This window comes from Hemibagrus wyckioides, linkage group LG08, assembly GCF_019097595.1.
Source record: "Hemibagrus wyckioides isolate EC202008001 linkage group LG08, SWU_Hwy_1.0, whole genome shotgun sequence".
In the NCBI taxonomy this organism is placed as follows: Eukaryota; Metazoa; Chordata; class Actinopteri; order Siluriformes; family Bagridae; genus Hemibagrus; species Hemibagrus wyckioides.
This window is the reverse complement of record NC_080717.1, coordinates 29,322,197-29,343,688: the sequence shown is the minus strand read 5'-3', so window position 1 is coordinate 29,343,688 and position 21,492 is coordinate 29,322,197. Positions and strand designations below refer to the sequence as shown.

The window sequence follows — 21,492 nt, the reverse complement described above, 5'->3', positions numbered from 1 at the left end:
ATGTCTGTCTCACAATTCCAGGGTTGAGGGATCAATTTCCACCTCTGCTGTGTGTGTGTGTGTAGTTTTGCATGTTATCCCCATGCTCAGGGGTTTCCTTTGGGTACTCCGGTTTCTTCTCTCAGTCTATATGTTAGCACCTTGTCCACTGTGTCCCCTGCCTTGTGCCCTGAATCCCCTGGAACAGACTCCAGTTTCCTTGCGACTGTGTGTAGGATAAGCTCTACACAAAATGTATAAAAATGGATAGATCCATCCGCCCATCCATCTGTCCGTTCGTCCGTTCATCCGTCTGTCCATCCATCCATCCATACATCCATCCATCCAACCATCCATGCATCCATCCATCCATCAATTCATCCGTCCATCCGTCCGTCCATCCATCCATTCGTGCATCCATCCATCCATCCATCCATCCATTCGTGCATCCATCCATCCATCCATCCATCAATTCTCTAGATAAATCCTCTATACTACTTTTTGTGGGGATAAATTCCATCCATCCATTCATCATCTACACTGGCTATCCTACTGGGCCATGAGGAACCTGGAGTCTATCGCAGGACCTGGACAGAATGCTAGTCTATCACAGGGTACAATCACACACACTTACACACCCATTCACACACTATGGACAATTTCAAGATGACAGTCAGACTACAGCGCATGTCTTTGGACTGGAGAAGGAAACCGGAGAACCTGGAGGAAACCCCTAAGGCACAGGGAGAACTCCACACACAAACACACACAGAGTGGCAGAGTTGAGAATGGGGCTGAAGTTAATGAATGAAAATGAGTCATTTTTTATTAAAAAATGGATGGATGTCTTTTTTCTGCTAGTATCTTGTTCCCTTTAATGGAAATGTCATTATTAAAATTAAAACACTCTTAAAATGATCAAGGGTTTACCCTGAAACCTCCAATTTGACATCAAACCTGATAGATTAGAGATGGAAATGAAAACAGCCCGAGGTGTTTACCACCGGACAGTATGGTGAGTGAGATGGTCAGACACCGACCATCTCTTAGATGAGGAAAAGAGACTGTGTTTGTTTCCCTTTTTGATCTTTTTTCCTTATGTTTCTCATTTTTTCTAATTCGAATCTAAAGTGGGGAATTAAGCAGCTTTGAGCAATTCTCAAAGTTTTCAACTGATTTTTTTTAATTCTCTAAAATTCCTGATGAGAATGTGAGTGTCGTTTATTTCTGAGGTCTTGATATGCTGCAGTGATCGTTATGGGTCTAATGCTTTAGGAGATCTTTCATCCCTGTGGCAATCAAACTGTACATTTCCTCTCTTTAAGTGTCGGGACAATTTCCTGTGCAATAATCAATAATGGGTGCAATATTAATTATAGGCCTTTCATGTACAATACAACTTCACCATTATCACTTATTAAAATGATTACCAATATACAATCCCTGTGTGCAATATTACAGTTCTACAATATTATCTGTACAGTATTTGTATTTATTCATTCTAGTTTACGGTTTGTTTTTCTTGTTATTTTCTTCTTTTCAGTCTTCTTCTTGTATAGAGTATATATTTCTCTCTCTTACATTTTTATTAGAGCAACTATAACCTGGCAAAGCAATTTGCCCCTGGGATTAATAAAGTTCTCTGAATTTTAGGATCTTGAATTGAATGTTGTTACCATAGTGACAGGAATCTTGAAGAAAAGAACGCTTAAAAAGGATCTTTTGTGAAAAGTTCATGTAGGTTAATGTAAACATTAAAAGTGTCAGCCGAAGGAAAACGAGAAGAACTGAAGTTGTTTATGTATGCATTCAAAATTTCTTTTAGGGCTAAAATTCCATCCATCCTTCCGTCAATGTATCCATTTGTCCATCCATCCATCCATCCATCCATCCGTCTGTCCATTCATCCATCCAATAATCTGAAATATACAGTCTGTATCTCAATCACATCAGTAAATAGAGAAAATTCAGTAAAAATTTTTGTCTGTAAAATGTTCTGGCTTCTCGCAGCTCCACTCCAGGACTGAAGGTACATTGCTTTGTTTTTAAGACAGTCTTTAGGATGCATTTATCTGATCGATCTTAACCAACATAATATCATGACTTTTTTTGGTCAAAATCCAGGATTTTTATTATAGAAAATGTCAAATAATCACTGCAAAATGACCTTAAATACAATCAAATTATATTTAAAGAAAAAACTGGTTGCATTTCTAATGTACTAAATATGTATTTGTAATGTATTGAATAAATGTGTTTTATGCAGTGGTGGACCGTCAGGGTCAGTAAGTCCTTCTCTGCTGGCCTAAACAGCAATGATCTGAATCACTGACTTGCATTTTAATATATTTAATATATTTTTCCATGAATGTGTATTAAATTATTCCCAATAATCTATTCTCTACATTTCATAGCTTTTCTCTCGGTTGCGCTGCTTCCAGTAGTGTATATTTATGATAAGAGTATTTATCCAATCATATTTCAGACAGTGGATGACATCATGTGTCGCCCGGCCTTAAGGCCTTCAGAATCAATAGTGCAGGCGCCCGGAGCTTAAAATAAGGGGCAATGAAACTGTTCCATTAACCAATCAGATTTCGAGTTGGCGTCACTGGGGCCATCTAGCAGGCGTATGATTACATCAGCAATTTCCCGTCCTTTGATTCATGTTCACTATAAGAGCCTGTGACACAACGCACTGTTATACAGTATTTCCATATTCACTGCGTCTCATTTCGGATGCTGCGTCCTCTGGAGATTGCAGTTTGTTTCAGTATCAGTTTCACTCGGATTCTGCAAAAGGTTGAATAAGCGTGACCGCAGCCTAAGCTCTGTAGAGTATTATACAGTGATTTACAGTAGTCTCTGTGTCTGTCTCTGCTGAACCTGTACAGGAGCACTGAGAGTGTGTAGAGTCTGCTCTCTCTAAATGAACACAATGGGAGGATTGGAATAATGCAAGTTTGCAAACAGCCACTTAATGTACTTAATTACTATCATTTTCCTATGCTAGCATGACTTGCTGTGCGTGTGTGTGTGTGTGTTTGTGTGTGTGTGTTTGTGTGTGTGTGTGTGTGTGTTTGTGTGTGTGTGTGTGTGTGTGTGTTAAACAAAGAGCATAGAGGAACAGGACTGGGGGCTGTGGCGTCAGACTGGGTTGCAGTTGCCATGGTAACACGGCATAGACCTCGGGCAGCAGTGGAAGGGTGACTCATGAGTATTGTGTGTGTGTGTGTGTGTGTGTGTGTGTGTGTGTGTGTGTGTGTGTGTGTGAAACTAACCAAGCGATAGAGCTCGGTGATGCTGATCTCATCTGCGTCTACCATACTGAAGTCTCGCCTGGGGACCAGGTCCAATCCCAGTTGCCTGTAAAACACACACACACACACGCATATATATATATATATATATATATGCAATTATATATATGCAATTATATATATAACAATTCTAGTTTATAGCATCAATTTACATGAACCACATGTGCAGCATGGTAACACAAGAAAGCTGCAGAAAATAATGAAAAACAACAGCATACCTCTGTATACTTCCCTACAGACAAACGCCTTGTGTAGGGACGCCATCTGATACCGTACTTATTTACTCATACTCATAAAACACACTGATACACAAACACCCCATGACAGTAAACATACAGTAAGATCACTGTTCTAATGACCCCACGGGGTTCTGGATGTATTTCATGATTAATGATTACAGCGAAGCAGACTGAAACTGTGCGATGTGAAAAAATATTAAAACCATGTCATCTTCTTAAAATCCATGTAACTGACCAAGCGTCCTTCTGGTTTGGAGTGACTGTAAACACAATCCTGGGTTATCTTGTGTGACGTTACACACTGCTCATACTTTACCCGGGATTAACAATTAATCCTGGCTCTTCACACTGCACACTCCTAAACCCTGGATTAACTTTCTTATTCGTATATTTACACCGTCAACGTCTCAGGCTTTCGCATCATGTTTCCACTGAAATCCTTATTGTCTGTTTTAAGCCTCCTGAGACACACAAATGCAAGAAAAAAAAGAAACGAAAAGAAAAAGAAATCAAACTCTTGTTTACACGACATACACACGGTTTCTGTGACTGAATAAATCAGGTGATACGTGGCATGTGCTGTTGCTAGGCATCGAGCCGTAACTTTCTCTGTATCGTTGTACACTGTACACGTTTGCCACCATAATGTGGGGTTAAACCTGCAAAAGGTGAACCCTTCCTCTACCCGTGGTTTAAAAGCAGAACGATGATACCCTGGGGTTAAGCTCAGTGTGAAAGGAGAAGAATCTTCAGACAATGAAGATGAACAAACTAGGAGCACAGGGCAGTATAAGTGAGATGGTCATTAAAATGGACACGAGGTGCTGTGCAAAGGAATTTTCGATCGTGTTGAGAAAGTGTCGACATGAGAGCGCCGAGCAGTGAGACACGCACAATTTGGTTCCTCTCGATCATCAGGATGTTTACTTTGCATGGGAGTCGAGGTGAAATTCCCTGAGCCTTGTGCTTATTTTACTGTGCTTATTAGAGGTAAATAAAATGGCCATGCCTGACTGAAAGAAAGAATTATTTTGGTCTTAATATCGGTATCAGTGCTGACAAAACATGTACTCGTACTTGTAAAAAAAAATTATACTGTTAGAATCCATAGCTTTGTTTTTTTCAGGAAAGCACAATATACATTATATAAAATGCATAAACAGGTATGAAACTACATCATCATCATCATCATCATCATCACAGCTACAGTATAGCCTCTTATCTCTAGACACTCACTCGTTGCCCCAGTCGAGTCTGGCTACAATGTGCTGTTTGATGTCAGTTATGCGCTCGTGGGTCAGATGACCGAGCAGGACCTGCTGTCTCAGCTCCAGGATCTCGGTCATTACATGCCAGAGTCTGTGAAAGAGCTCAGCCTCATTCTTCTGCAAGTGACAAGAACAGAGAAAGTCAGCAGTCAAGGGTTAAAGGAATGGTTCTGCTAGACATCATGACATTTGGTGTATATCGCTTGAGCTTAGTGTAGCCAATAAATGAAAAAATAAATGTAGGAAATAAATAGAAATCTTTTTAATAAATATTCCTGCCTCAAACCACAAGCAGTTCTTTATCAGCATTATGCAGATTTGCCAAATACCTTGGAGTAAATAGTGTGTATTTGATTTCATATTCCTGGCATTACATGTGGAGACCTGAATTTCACCAAACTGGTCCTTTAAAGCCAGAAGTATAATAATATGAGCGATCAGGATGAGAGGTGTATTTCACGTCACCCAAGTGAACTTAAGTTCTTTCGTCTGCTCCGTGTTCAGGGTCGCCACAAAGGATCATCTGGTCCACATATTTAACTTTGGCACAGGTTTTATGTTCGATGGCCTTCCTGACGTAACCCTCCCATTTTATCTGGGTTTGGGACCGACATGTGGCTATCAGTGGCTGTGTTACCTCTCCGCCCGAGAAACAAACTTAGTAAAAGTAATTCACTTTATTCAAACTTAACTGCTCAGTGCTTTCCCTAATAGACCCGGAAGTCCAAATATGGTCAAATGTGACAAAAGTGACTATTCTGTCAAATATATGAATAATCTGCTTGCTCCACATTACCACATAGAGCTGTTTCCACATGGTGCCCCAGTCTCTCAAAGTCACCGTCATCTCTGTGATGACTGACTCCTCCATCGGGATGACCGTCTCGAACTGCCTGTAAATCACACACATGTACATATATGACACACTACTGAATGTTCAGCCTTGATTGTCACTATGCATCTCTGCACAACATGTAACTTATGATACAGTACTGCACTACTGTATATTTCATCCCTATCCCTACTATATATATATATATATATATATATATATATATATATATTAGGGCTGTCAAAATTAACGCGTTATTAATGCGGTAACGCAAATTCATTTCAACGGCACTAATTTTATTAACACGCGATTAACGCAGCGCACATTTTCTGTTTGACCCTTGGCCTTGCCCGTAGTTTGGGAAATGGGAGATACAGCAGCAAACCGAAATTGAGAAAGAAAAATGTCTTCTTTATATATAAAATGATGTCTGATGGTTCTGTCAACGAGACAAAAGTCTGCATTTATTGTGGATGTGAATGAAGTTCTCACCGCAGCACCTCGAGTTTAAAATATCACTTGATGGTGAAGCATACAGCTGATACAGAGAGATCTCCTGCCCCTCTCCTGCCCCTCTCCTGCCCCTCTCCAAAGGCAGACAACAGTAGACTCTTTTCAGCGGAGATGTAATGTGAACCTGTGTTCTGTTCTTTTCTTCATGTGTTTGTTATGAACAAGTTATTTGAAAAACATGTCTATGTTCTTTATGCTCTATATTTAAGGTGGTTTCAGTAATAAATGTACACTTTGCATGTTTAGAAGTCATCTAAACTGACCTGTTTACCTGACCTGACCTGACCTGAACTGATCTGAAAATGTTAACAGGTTTGTGTCAGTAAATCGCTCAGTGCAAAGGAAGAAGTCATTGTTTTCTATGTTCTTTTTTTCTTCTTTTCTTATGTTCATGTTTAATAGACTTGAACAAGAAAAATATCTATGATCTTTAAAACATGTCTAGTCTCCATGCTCTATGTTGAATATGGTTTCACTAATAATAAACAACATACATTTCAATATTTGTCCATGCCCATGCTGATTAGAGTATTAAAAACTAAAAAAGTATTAATTTAAGGTACATTTAGAATGGATAAAAATGTGCGATTAAGTTGCGATTAATCGCGAGTTAACTCATGACAATCATGCGATTAATCGCGATTAAATATTTTAATCGATTGACAGACCTAATATATATATATATATATATATGTATACCTACACCTAAAAATATGACCAATACCAAGCGTATGTAAACCGTATGGCTGCTTACAAAGAACTGACCCAAGAAAGCATTCCATGTCAAGGCTCCTCACAGAAAGTCATGCCACCAAGCTTGGGCTAAAAATAGCTCCAGGACAAATGTGCAACTTAGCCGGCATTCAGTTCTGTTCGTATGCTGAAAATGCTTTGTATCTCAATGCAAATTTCAATTCCTGAGGCAAAAATTCTTAAGGGAGAGCCTTTGTATGACGAGGTTCCACTGCTCTGCATATATTCTGAGCACATATGCTCAACAGGGTGTATATATATATATATATAGAGAGAGAGAGAGAGAGAGAGAGAGAGAGAGAGAGAGACCATAAATATCCTATTTATAATAACTACTGCCCTCCTGTACATAAAACTTACACTACCCCTGTATATATCACCCCCATATAACAAACTGTTCAACCTCCTTCCATCCAGGAGAAGATACAGGTCCATCCTCACCAGAACCAGCAGGTTTAGGGCCAGTTTTTTTCCCTCAACCATAAAGCTACTGAACTCTACACTACACCGCTAGGACACTCATGTCTTACTACACTTACCACTTTACAGTTCTGCTCCACCCTGTACATTCTGTTAATATAATATGTTTCACTGTTATACATTCTGTTGTACATTGTGGTATAATATATTTTCTCACTGTGTAATATAATTAATGTACATATTGTCCATTTCATAGACACACCTAGTTTTTTTTATCTATCTGTCTATCTATTTATATACATTTATATATATATACTTTATTTATACATACCATATACTATCTGTATATTCACTGTATATTATCTATTACTGTTGAACATACATTGTACTGTTATGGGGAAGAAGGGCTCAGCACTAAGTGAGGGGGTGAGCACTGAGCTAGACCCGTTACCCAAATGGATGAAAGCAGGTGGAAAATTCAATCAGGGAGCCGGGCAGAATAATGAGCAGAAATAGGCAAACAAAAATACAAACCTAAGAAACTGTCTGAGGTGGGGCACGAACCAGGGAGATTCAACGCCACACTGGACTTCCCAACGTGCTAACCGCTACGCTATCGGGCCGTATAAACTAAACAGATGCCACAAGGCGAGGGGGAGAGCCCTGCTTGTCACGGCAAGCTTTGGCCGTTTAAGCAGTTCCCTCACCGAGTCGGGGTCTGGCTTAAATAGGAAGTGGCAGTGGGCTGATTCTCAGCCTGCAACACCAGTAAATAACTTTCTATATATTCTCTAGATTATTAAATATCGCTAGCAACGACTTTAGAGGAGTGTAACTCTAATTACCAAATTACCTCTCGGCGCCTATTGCCTCCGATACTGGCACAGATTCTATGTCCGCATGCTGAGTGAGTGAAAACCTGAGGCTTATATAACAGCGTGCACAGGTGCCGTGCATCAGCCCTAATTGCCTGTGCTGTGCTGAGCACTATAAAGAGGCACGCCAGTAACCGTGGATTTGCCTAAGCAGGCACCCGCAACGTTACAGTACCCCCACCCCAAGGAACAGCCCCTGATGTTCCAGGAGTATTCCCCCGACTCCTACGAAAGTCCCTGATAAGGTCAGGGTCTAGGATGTGGCGAGCTGGTACCCATGAGCGCTCCTCTGGACCATACCCCTCCCAGTCCACCAAATACTGTATGCCCCGGCAATGACGATGGGAGTCCAAGATTCGCCGAACCGTAAAGGCAGGGGATCCATCAATGATACGCGGTGGTGGGGGGGCTGGCTCAGTGCTAGGCGCCAGGGAACTACAGAGAACCGGCTTCAGCCTAGACACATGAAAAGTTGGATTAATTCTCATGGAGCGAGGAAGCTCCAGGCATTAGGCCACCGGGTTTACCCGCCTTAGGACCTTAAATGGACCGATATAGCGAGGGGCCAATTTCTTGGACTCCATCTGCAGTGACAGATCTTTAGTCGCCAGCCAGACCCGCAGGCCAGGACAGAATGTGGGAGCCATACGTCTTTTGCAGTTGGCTGCAAGGGCGCTTTTCTGGACAGCAGCTTGCAGTGCTGCCCTGGCCTTCTGCCAGACCCTGCGACACCGACCTACCAGTCGTTCCGCTGCCAGGACCCCAAGTTCCTCCTCCTGGTCGGCAAACATGGGTGGAGGATAGCCAAACTGGCACTCAAAAGGGGACATGCCCAAGGCCGAGTGCCAGAGTGTGTTATGGGCATACTCTACCCACATTAGGTGTTTAGCCCAGGTGGATGGGCTGGAGGAGACAAAGCACCGGAGGGACCGTTCCAGCACCCTCCAAACTGCAAAAGGTTTTCCAAAAGCGGCTGGCGAACTGGGGACCACGGTCTAAGACCAAGTCAGTGGGGAAGCCGTGGATCCTGACAACATACTGCAGGATGAGCTCTGCGGTCTCTTTGGCTGAGGGAAGTTTGGGAAGGGGGATAAATTTACCAGCCTTCGAGAATCGGTCCACCACCACAAGGATGACCGTCATCCCTTGAGATACCGGCAGGCCGGTGACAAAGTCTAAAGAAAGGTGGGACCAAGGCCAAGATGGTATGGGGAGAGGGTGAAGCAGGCCCTGCGGATGGGCCCGAGGCTCCTTATTAGGAGCACAAGTTTGGGAGGCTGCCACATAGGCCTGGACATCCCTGTCCATAGCAGGCCACCAGAACCTACGCCGTAGGAACTCCAGAGTCCGGACTGCCCCCGGGTACCCTGCAAAGGGAGAGGTATGACCCCAGGTGAGAACCTGCGGTCAGGCAGACCGAGGAACATAAAGCCTGCCTGGTGGACCTCCTCCTGGATCTGGCTCCCGCTGGAGCGCCCGGCGGACCACCTCCTCCAAGCCCCAGCGTAAAGGTGCCACTATCTTGTATGCTGGAACTATGGGCTGGGGGACAGGGTCAGGTGATGGAGGATCCCACTGGTGTGAAAGTGCCATCTGACCATCAGGCACTTGGCCTGTTGGATGCATGTCAGGTTTTTATGATCAGTGAGTATGAGGAATGGTTGGCTGGCCCCCTCTAGCCAGTGTCTCCATTCCTCCAAGGTCAATTTTACAGCCAGGAGCTCACGATCCCCCACATCATAGTTTCTCTCAGGGGCGGTCAGTTGGTGGGAGAAGTACGTGCATGGATGCAATTCCCCTTTTGGGCCTGAGCGTTGGGACAGGACTGCTCCCACCCCAATGTTGGAGGCATCCACCTCGTATATAAATTGCGACCCGGGGTCAGGCATTCAAAGGAGAGGGGCCGAGATCAGCTTGTCCTTTAAGAGCTCGAATGCCTGCTGTGCTTCATCCGTCCAGACAAATTTGCCCTGAGACCTCTTGGTCAGGGCACACAGTGGGCTAGCCAGTGTACTAAAATTCTTCACAAAGCGGCGGAAGAAGTTAGTAAACCCTAGGAATCGCTGGACTGCACGGAGGGAGGTAGGTTGTGGCCAATCTTTGACGGCCCGGATTCTAGCTGGGTCCATACTCAACCCCTTTTGTGATACGACAAACCCTAAGAAGGAAATGGTGGTAACATGGAATTGTGACTTCTCGAGTTTGACGTACAGACTGTTTTGAAGGAGGAGTTGTAAAACCCAGCGAACATGAACCACATGCTCTTTCAGGGAATTACTGAAGATCAAGATATCATCCAAGTAGACGAATGCATAGTGGTTCAAGGTCTTGCGCAGTGCCTCTTTTATGAAGCGTTGGAAGACCGCCGGGGCATTCATTAGGCCAAAAGGCATAACAAGGTATTCATAATGCCCTGAGGGTGTAATGAATGCAGTCTTCCATTCATCCCCTGCCCTGATGCGAATAAGATTTTAGGCACTACGCAGGTCTAGTTTTGTGAAAACCTTGGCCTGTTGAAGGCGGTCAAACGCCGAGTTCATCAAGGGCAGAGGGTACCTGTCCTTCTGAGTGATGGCATTTAAGCCACGGTAATCAATGCAGGGATGCAGGCCCCCATCTTTCTTCTTGACGAAGAAGCCTGCGCCTGCTGGTGAGGTAGACGGGCGGATGAAGCCTAAGGACAGGGCCTCCTGGATATATTCCTCCATGGCTTTCTGTTCTGGAGGAGAAAGGGAGAACAACCTTCCCTGGGGAGGAGCTACCTCTGGGAGCAGGTTAATGGCACAATCAAAGGGCCTATGAGGTGGCAAGGTTTGGGCCCTTTGCTTGGAGAAGACCATTTTAAGGTCCCAATAAACCTCCGGTATGTCCTTCAAGTCCACCAATTCCTCTACAGTGGGAGGTGAGGTTTGGAGGCCCCTGAGGCAGCTCTGAGGGCATTGAGGCCCCCAAATGGAAATAGAGCCCGTGGACCAGTCTATGTGGGGGTTATGTAGCTGCAGCCAGGGGAAATCTAGGACGAGGCCGAGTTCAGGGACCTTAGTGACAAACAGGGTAATGAGCTCTGTGTGACGCCCAATATGCAGGGTAAGTGGGGCTGTCTGGGAGATTACCGGTCCAGATGTCAGGGGCCGGCCATCCAGGGCGGCAACTGGCAGTGGATGTGAGAGATTCTCTAGCGGTAGGCCCAGCCGGAAGGTTAGCTTTTCATCAGTGAAATTACCTGCAGCCCCTGAGTCAATAAAGACTTGGAGGCCCGCTTGTCTGCCCTTGCCCCAACGAAGGGTGGCCGATAGAAACAGGCCTGACATATGAGGGGCTGCATTTAGGGCCAATCCAAACCTCTCTACTTGGGTGGGCCCTTGCCTTTTAATGAACTGCGTGGATAGCCAGCCTGTCTCTGGCTTGAGCCCTGTGGCTGGAGTGGTTCTTGGTAAGCAGGCCACTCCTGCTGTGGTAAACTGGTAGCTCCTAACTGCATGGGTTCAAAAGGGGCCTCTGATGGTTCAAGGGCCCCAGAGGAGGCTAGGTGTCCCCACCTGTAAGCAGGTCTCTGCTGGGCTTCCCTGTTTGACTGTCGCTCTAACCGCCTTTCCTGGAGACGATTGTCCAGGCGTATAGCAAGCTCATACAAGGTCATCGGGAGGGTCTCGAGCTGCCAGCTCATCTTTTAACTCCTCCGAAAGTCCCTGCACATAAGCTTCCTGGAGGGCTTGCTCGTTCCAGCCCGAACTAGCTGCCACAGTCCGAAACTCAATGGTGTATGCAGCCACAGAGCGGGTGCCTTGGCGCATTCGAAGGAGAGAAGAGGTCAGACCCCTTTCTCTGGAGGGGTGATCAAAGGTATTTCCTAGGGCTGCAATAAAGGTGTTGACAGTGGGATGGTCATCCAGGCGATATTGCCAAACTGCAGTTGCCCAAGCTAGGGCTTTACCAGTCAGGAGGGCAATCATATAAGCTATCTTTGATTTCTCTGTTGGAAATTGGGAAGGCTGCATCTCAAATACAAGAGAACACTGTAAAATGAATGGGTTGCAACCCCCGGGCTGCCCAGCATAGGGCTGAGGGGAAGGCAAGCGTGTTTCAACATGGGCAGAATTGACTGGTTTTGCCGGTGCAGGTTGGGAAGTCCCGCTCTGGGCACCACTAGCAGAGGAGGCACCCTGGGGCTGCAAAAGGGCCTGTATGTGCTTCAGCTGCTCTGAGATTCCCTGGACCTCATTAAATAAAGCAGTCAGGGCCTGCTCATGTTTGCCAAGAGTTGTGGCTTGACCTGCCACAACCTGCCCTATCCGCTCCAGGCCGGCTGATTCACGTTTTGGTGCGGACATACTGTTACGGGGAAGAAGAGCTCAGCACTAAGTGAGGGGGTGAGCACTGAGCTAGACCCGTTACCCAAATGGATGAAAGCAGGTGGAATATTCAATCAGGGAGCCGGGCAGAATAATAAGCAGAAATAGGCAAACAAAAATACAAACATAAGAAAGTGTCCAAGGTGGGGCACAAACCAGGGAGGTTCAATACCACACTGGACTTCCCCACACGCTAACTGCTACGCTATTGGGCCGCATAAGCTAAATGGGGATTGGCGCATTAAAGGTAGGTTGGGAAAGTGTCAGACAGTGCACACACATGCCACAAGGCGAGGGGGAGAGCCCTGCTTGTCACGGCAAGCTTTGGCCGTTTAAGCAGTTCCCTCACCGAGTCGGGGTCTGGCTTAATAAATAGGAAGTGGCAGTGGGCTGATTCTCAGCCTGCAACACCAGTAAATAACTATATATTCTCTAGATTATTAAATATCGCTAGCAACGGCTTTTGAGGAGTGTAACTCTAATTACCAAATTACCTCTCGGCGCCTATTGCCTCCGATACTGGCACAGATTCTACGTCCGCATGCTGAGTGAGTGAAAACCTGAGGCTTATATAAAAGCGTGCACAGGTGCCCTGCATCAGCCCTAATTGCCTGTGCTGTGCTGAGCACTATAAAGAGGCACACCAGTAACCGCGGATTTGCCTCAGCAGGCACCCGCAACGTTACATGTACATAATGCACACATTTTTAGCACAATTGTAATTACACCTGTCACTTTATCTGCTGTAAATACTACCTGTACACACCTCTCTATACACACCTCTATACACACTCTATACACACCTCTATACACACTCTGTACACACCTCTCTATACACACCTCTATACACACTCTGTACACACCTCTCTATACACACCTCTATACACACTCTGTACACACCTCTCTATACACACCTCTATACACACTCTGTACACACCTCTCTATACACACCTCTATACACACTCTGTACACACCTCTCTATACACACCTCTCTATACACACCTCTATACACACTCTGTACACACCTCTCTATACACACTCTGTACACACCTCTCTATACACACCTCTCTATACACACTCTGTACACACCTCTCTATACACACCTCTCTATACACACCTCTATACACACTCTGTACACACCTCTCTATACACACCTCTCTATACACACTCTGTACACACCTCTCTATACACACTCTGTACACACCTCTCTATACACACTCTGTACACACCTCTCTATACACACTCTGTACACACCTCTCTATACACACCTCTATACACACTCTGTACACACTCTGTACACACCTCTCTATACACACCTCTCTATACACACCTCTCTATACACACTCTGTACACACCTCTCTATACACACCTCTCTATACACACCTCTCTATACACACTCTGTACACACCTCTCTATACACACCTCTCTATACACACCTCTCTATACACACTCTGTACACACCTCTCTATACACACTCTGTACACACCTCTCTATACACACCTCTCTATACACACCTCTATACACACTCTGTACACACCTCTCTATACACACTCTGTACACACCTCTCTATACACACCTCTATACACACTCTGTACACACCTCTCTATACACACCTCTATACACACCTCTCTATACACACCTCTCTGTACACACCTCTCTGTACACACCTCTCTATACACACTCTGTACACACCTCTCTATACACACCTCTATACACACTCTGTACACACCTCTCTATACACACCTCTATACACACCTCTCTATACACACCTCTCTATACACACCTCTCTATACACACTCTGTACACACCTCTCTATACACACCTCTATACACACTCTGTACACACCTCTCTATACACACCTCTATACACACCTCTCTATACACACCTCTCTATACACACCTCTCTATACACACTCTGTACACACCTCTCTATACACACTCTATACACACCTCTCTATACACACCTCTCTATACACACCTCTCTATACACACCTCTCTATACACACTCTATACACACCTCTCTATACACACCTCTCTATACACACTCTGTACACACCTCTCTATACACACTCTATACACACCTCTCTATACACACCTCTCTATACACACTCTGTACACACCTCTCTATACACACTCTATACACACCTCTCTATACACACCTCTCTATACACACTCTGTACACACCTCTCTATACACACTCTATACACACCTCTCTATACACACCTCTCTATACACACTCTGTACACACCTCTCTATACACACCTCTCTATACACACCTCTCTATACACACCTCTATACACACTCTGTACACACCTCTCTATACACACCTCTCTATACACACTCTGTACACACCTCTCTATACACACCTCTCTATACACACTCTGTACACACCTCTCTATACACACCTCTCTATACACACCTCTCTATACACACCTCTATACACACTCTGTACACACCTCTCTATACACACCTCTCTATACACACTCTGTACACACCTCTCTATACACACCTCTATACACACCTCTCTGTACACACCTCTCTATACACACTCTGTACACACCTCTCTATACACACTCTGTACACACCTCTCTATACACACCTCTCTATACACACTCTGTACACACCTCTCTATACACACCTCTCTATACACACTCTGTACACACCTCTCTATACACACCTCTCTATACACACCTCTCTATACACACTCCGACAGCCTTATTTATTTATCGATGTACATATGTACATATTTATCTGCACTTGTTCATTTGCACAATTTCTACTATTTGCACTTCTGGTAGATGCTAAACAGCATTTCGTTGCTATGTACCTGTACTTTGCAATGACAATAAAGTTCTATCTATCTATCTATCTATCTATCTATCTATCTATCTATATATATATCATATTTTTATATCTTTTGTCAATTATGGTAAATATACCACTAAGCACTTCTGGTTAGATGCTAACTGTAATTTGCACAATGACAATAAAGTTGAATCTAATCAAACATAGAAAAAAATACAGAATTGTTATTTTGGTGAAGCTTTCTATAAGGAGATGTTTATTTATTTTTAGAAGGAATCTGGAGTTCCAAAGGTAAAAAGCCAAGTCTTCATGACAGAGAGCTTTCTGGTTTCATGATGTTCTTACCCTCTGTTCCTAATGTATAACATGATGTTCTTACCCTTTGTTCTTAATGTGGGCATGTTTCAGGTGAATGTAACTGCTTGGGAATATTCCCTGAAAACAGACACAGTACAGACATAACAGAGCAGAGTGAAACACAGTTCTACTAATAACACAAGAATAAATATAATTAGCAGACACACTGGTGAAACTGGTGGTCAGTATCCTACAATGAGATTTTTACCGTTCCTTCACGTTCTTTTGTATGAGGACAATTTCAGCATTATGGATCTGACATTTGAACTCATATTGACTTGCAAACAGTCTGGCAGTCTGTACAGGATTAGCATCAGTGACCTTTCAGTGAGAACACACTGCACACTCAAAAGTAAGATATTTTCTAAGATATCTACACACACACACACACACACCACACTAACACACACACACACACCACACTAACACACACACACACACACACACACACCACACTAACACACACACCACACTAACACACACACACACACACCACACTAACACACACACCACACTAACACACACACACACACCACACACACACACACACACACACCACACTAACACACACACCACACACACACACACACACACCACACTAACACACACACACACACACCACACTAACACACACCACACTAACACACACACACACCACACTAACACACACACACACACACACCACACTAACACACACACACACACACCACACTAACACACACACACACACACACACCACACACACACACACACACACACACACACACCACACTAACACACACACCACACACACACACACACACCACACACACACCACACTAACACACACACACACACCACACTAACACACACACACACACACCACACACACACACACAGGTTTTGGGTGACACGTTTTCGGAACCGTCCCTGAATCTTTAAAATACTGCAGATAACATGGAACATGCTGTATATAATAATGACAGTCTTAAAGTGGTCATCTGATGCGCAGAATATCATCATCATTCTGTGGAGTTACTTTACTGCTGAAATAAAAAAATAAGGCTAAACAAATTAAAAAATGCAATGCTGTAAATACTTATAAAGTAAGCATTTATACCACAGCAATGTTGAATTCTCAATTCTGATTGGTCAGAAGGTGTTGCTGTATTTTCTACTACAGTATAGCAGCGCTGATAGTTATGACACTATCGTTTCTATGGTAACAGCTCCTTCCTTGCGTCATGGGCGTGGTCACAGCTGAAACTATAAAGCGATAAACATCACTCCACACCACCACATCACTCCACACCACCACATCACTCCACACCACCACATCACTCCACACCACCACATCACTCCACACCACCACCACATCACTCCACACCACCACATCACTCCACACCATCACCACATCACTCCACACCACCACCACATCACTCCACACCACCACCACATCACTCCACACCACCACATCACTCCACACCACCACCACATCACTCCACACCACCACCACATCACTCCACACCACCACCACATCACTCCACACCACCACATCACTCCACACCACCACATCACTCCACACCACCACCACATCACTCCACACCACCACATCACTCCACACCACCACCACATCACTCCACACCACCACCACATCACTCCACACCACCACCACATCACTCCACACCACCACATCACTCCACACCACCACATCACTCTACACCACCACATCACTCCACACCACCACCACATCACTCCACACCACCACATCACTCTACACCACCACCACATCACTCCACACCACCACATCACTCCACACCATCACCACATCACTCCACACCACCACCACATCACTCCACACCACCACCACATCACTCCACACCACCACATCACTCTACACCACCACATCACTCCACACCACCACATCACTCTACACCACCACATCACGCCACACCACCACCACATCACTCCACACCACCACATCACTCTACACCACCACATCACTCCACACCACCACATCACTCTACACCACCACATCACTCCACACCACCACATCACTCTACACCACCACATCACTCCACACCATCACCACATCACTCCACACCATCACCACATCACTCCACACCATCACCACATCACTCCACACCACCACCACATCACTCCACACCACCACATCACTCTACACCACCACCACATCACTCCACACCACCACCACATCACTCCACACCACCACCACATCACTCCACACCACCACCACATCACTCCACACCACCACATCACTCTACACCACCACATCACTCCACACCACCACCACATCACTCTACACCACCACATCACTCCACACCATCACCACATCACTCCACACCACCACCACATCACTCCACACCACCACATCACTCCACACCACCACACCACTCCACACCACCACATCACTCCACACCACCACATCACTCCACACCACCACATCACTCCACACCACCACATCACTCCACACCAACACCACATCACTCCACACCACCACCACATCACTCCACACCACCACATCACTCTACACCACCACCACATCACTCCACACCACCACCACATCACTCCACACCACCACCACATCACTCCACACCACCACATCACTCTACACCACCACCACATCACTCCACACCACCACATCACTCTACACCACCACCACATCACTCCACACCACCACATCACTCCACACCACCACCACATCACTCCACACCACCACATCACTCTACACCACCACCACATCACTCCACACCACCACATCACTCCACACCACCACATCACTCTACACCACCACCACATCACTCCACACCACCACATCACTCTACACCACCACCACATCACTCCACACCACCACATCACTCCACACCACCACCACATCACTCCACACCACCACCACATCACTCCACACCACCACATCACTCTACACCACCACCACATCACTCCACACCACCACACCACTCTTCACCACCACCACAACACTCCACACCACCACATCACTCCACACCACCACATCACTCTACACCACCACCACATCACTCCACACCACCACATCACTCTACACCACCACCACATCACTCCACACCACCACATCACTCCACACCATCACATCACTCCACACCACCACATCACTCCACACCACCACATCACTCCACACCATCACCACATCACTCCACACCACCACCACATCACTCCACACCACCACATCACTCCACACCACCACCACATCACTCCACACCACCACATCACTCCACACCACCACATCACTCCACACCACCACATCACTCCACACCACCACCACATCACTCCACACCACCACATCACTCCACACCACCACATCACTCCACACCACCACCACATCACTCCACACCACCACATCACTCCACACCATCACCACATCACTCCACACCACCACATCACTCCACACCACCACATCACTCCACACCACCACCACATCACTCCACACCACCACCACATCACTCCACACCACCACATCACTCCACACCACCACCACATCTCTCCACACCACCACCACATCACTCCACACCACCACATCACTCCACACCATCACCACATCACTCCACACCACCACATCACTCCACACCATCACCACATCACTCCACACCATCACCACATCACTCCACACCACCACCACATCACTCCACACCACCACCACACCACTCCACACCACCACATCACTCCACACCACCACATCACTCCACACCACCACATCACTCTACACCACATCACTCCACACCACCACATCACTCCACACCACCACATCACTCCACACCATCACCACATCACTCCACACCACCACCACATCACTCCACACCACCACATCACCACCACATCACTCCACACCACCACATCACTCCACACCACCACATCACTCCACACCATCACCACATCACTCCACACCACCACATCACTCCACACCATCACCACATCACTCCACACCACCACATCACTCCACACCACCACATCACTCCACACCACCACATCACTCTACACCACCACCACATCTCTCCACACCACCACCACACCACTCCACACCACCACCACATCACTCCACACCACATCACTCCACACCACCACCAAATCACTCCACACCACCACATCACTCCACACCATCACCACATCACTCCACACCACCACATCACTCCACACCACCACATCACTCCACACCACCACCACATCTCTCCACACCACCACCACACCACTCCACACCACCACCACATCTCTCCACACCACCACATCACTCCACACCACCACCAAATCACTCCACACCACCACCACATCACTCCACACCACCACCACATCACTCCACACCACCACATCACTCCACACCACCACCACATCACTCCACACCACCACCACATCACTCCACACCACCACCACATCACTCCACACCACCACATCACTCCACACCACCACCACATCACTCCACACCACCACATCACTCCACACCACCACCACATCACTCCACACCACCACCACATCACTCCACACCACCACCACATCACTCCACACCACCACATCACTCCACACCACCACATCACTCCACACCACCACCACATCACTCCACACCACCACATCACTCCACACCACCACCACATCACTCCACACCACCACATCACTCCACACCACCACATCACTCCACACCACCACCACATCACTCCACACCACCACCACATCACTCCACACCACCACCACATCACTCCACACCACCACATCACTCCACACCACCACATCACTCCACACCACCACCACATCACTCCACACCACCACATCACTCCACACCACCACCACATCACTCCACACCACCACCACATCACTCCACACCACCACATCACTCCACACCACCACCACATCACTCCACACCACCACCACATCACTCCACACCACCACCACATCACTCCACACCACCACATCACTCCACACCACCACCACATCACTCCACACCACCACATCACTCTACACCACCACCACATCACTCCACACCACCACCACATCTCTCCACACCACCACCACATCTCTCCACACCACCACCACATCACTCCACACCACCACCACATCACTCCACACCACCACATCACTCCACACCACCACCACATCACTCCACACCACCACCACATCACTCCACACCACCACATCACTCTACACCACCACCACATCACTCCACACCACCACATCACTCTACACCACCACCACATCACTCCACACCACCACATCACTCCACACCACCACCACATCACTCCACACCACCACCACCACATCACTCCACACCACCACCACATCACTCCACACCACCACATCACTCTACACCACCACCACATCACTCCACACCACCACATCACTCTACACCACCACCACATCACTCCACACCACCACATCACTCCACACCACCACATCACTCTACACCACCACCACATCACTCCACACCACCACATCACTCTACACCACCACCACATCACTCCACACCACCACATCACTCCACACCATCACATCACTCCACACCACCACATCACTCCACACCACCACATCACTCCACACCATCACCACATCACTCCACACCACCACCACATCACTCCACACCACCACATCACTCTACACCACCACCACATCACTCCACACCACCACATCACTCCACACCACCACATCACTCCACACCACCACATCACTCCACACCACCACCACATCACTCCACACCACCACATCACTCCACACCACCACATCACTCCACACCACCACCACATCACTCCACACCACCACATCACTCC

The 21,492-nt window shown here is 46.5% G+C and overlaps 1 protein-coding gene across 6 annotated transcripts in view; it reads right to left on the bottom strand.

Annotated features, from left to right (window-relative positions):
• Positions 1-21,492, bottom strand: part of dock4 (dedicator of cytokinesis 4) — a 124,682-nt gene that overhangs the window by 75,463 nt on the left and 27,727 nt on the right. For 5 of the 6 annotated variants that reach the window (XR_009205309.1, XM_058396963.1, XM_058396964.1 and 2 more), the window contains exons 4-7: positions 15,735-15,790; positions 5,603-5,699; positions 4,775-4,923; positions 3,261-3,345 (exon numbers count right to left, since the gene is read on the bottom strand). Coding sequence is in view for 5 of the 6 variants with exons in the window: in XM_058396963.1 (XP_058252946.1) it covers positions 3,261-3,345; positions 4,775-4,923; positions 5,603-5,699; positions 15,735-15,790 (387 nt within the window). In the remaining variant the exon portion in view is untranslated. The remainder of the gene's footprint in view (positions 1-3,260; positions 3,346-4,774; positions 4,924-5,602; positions 5,700-15,734; positions 15,791-21,492) is intronic. The other variant, XM_058396967.1, reaches the window with a different exon arrangement.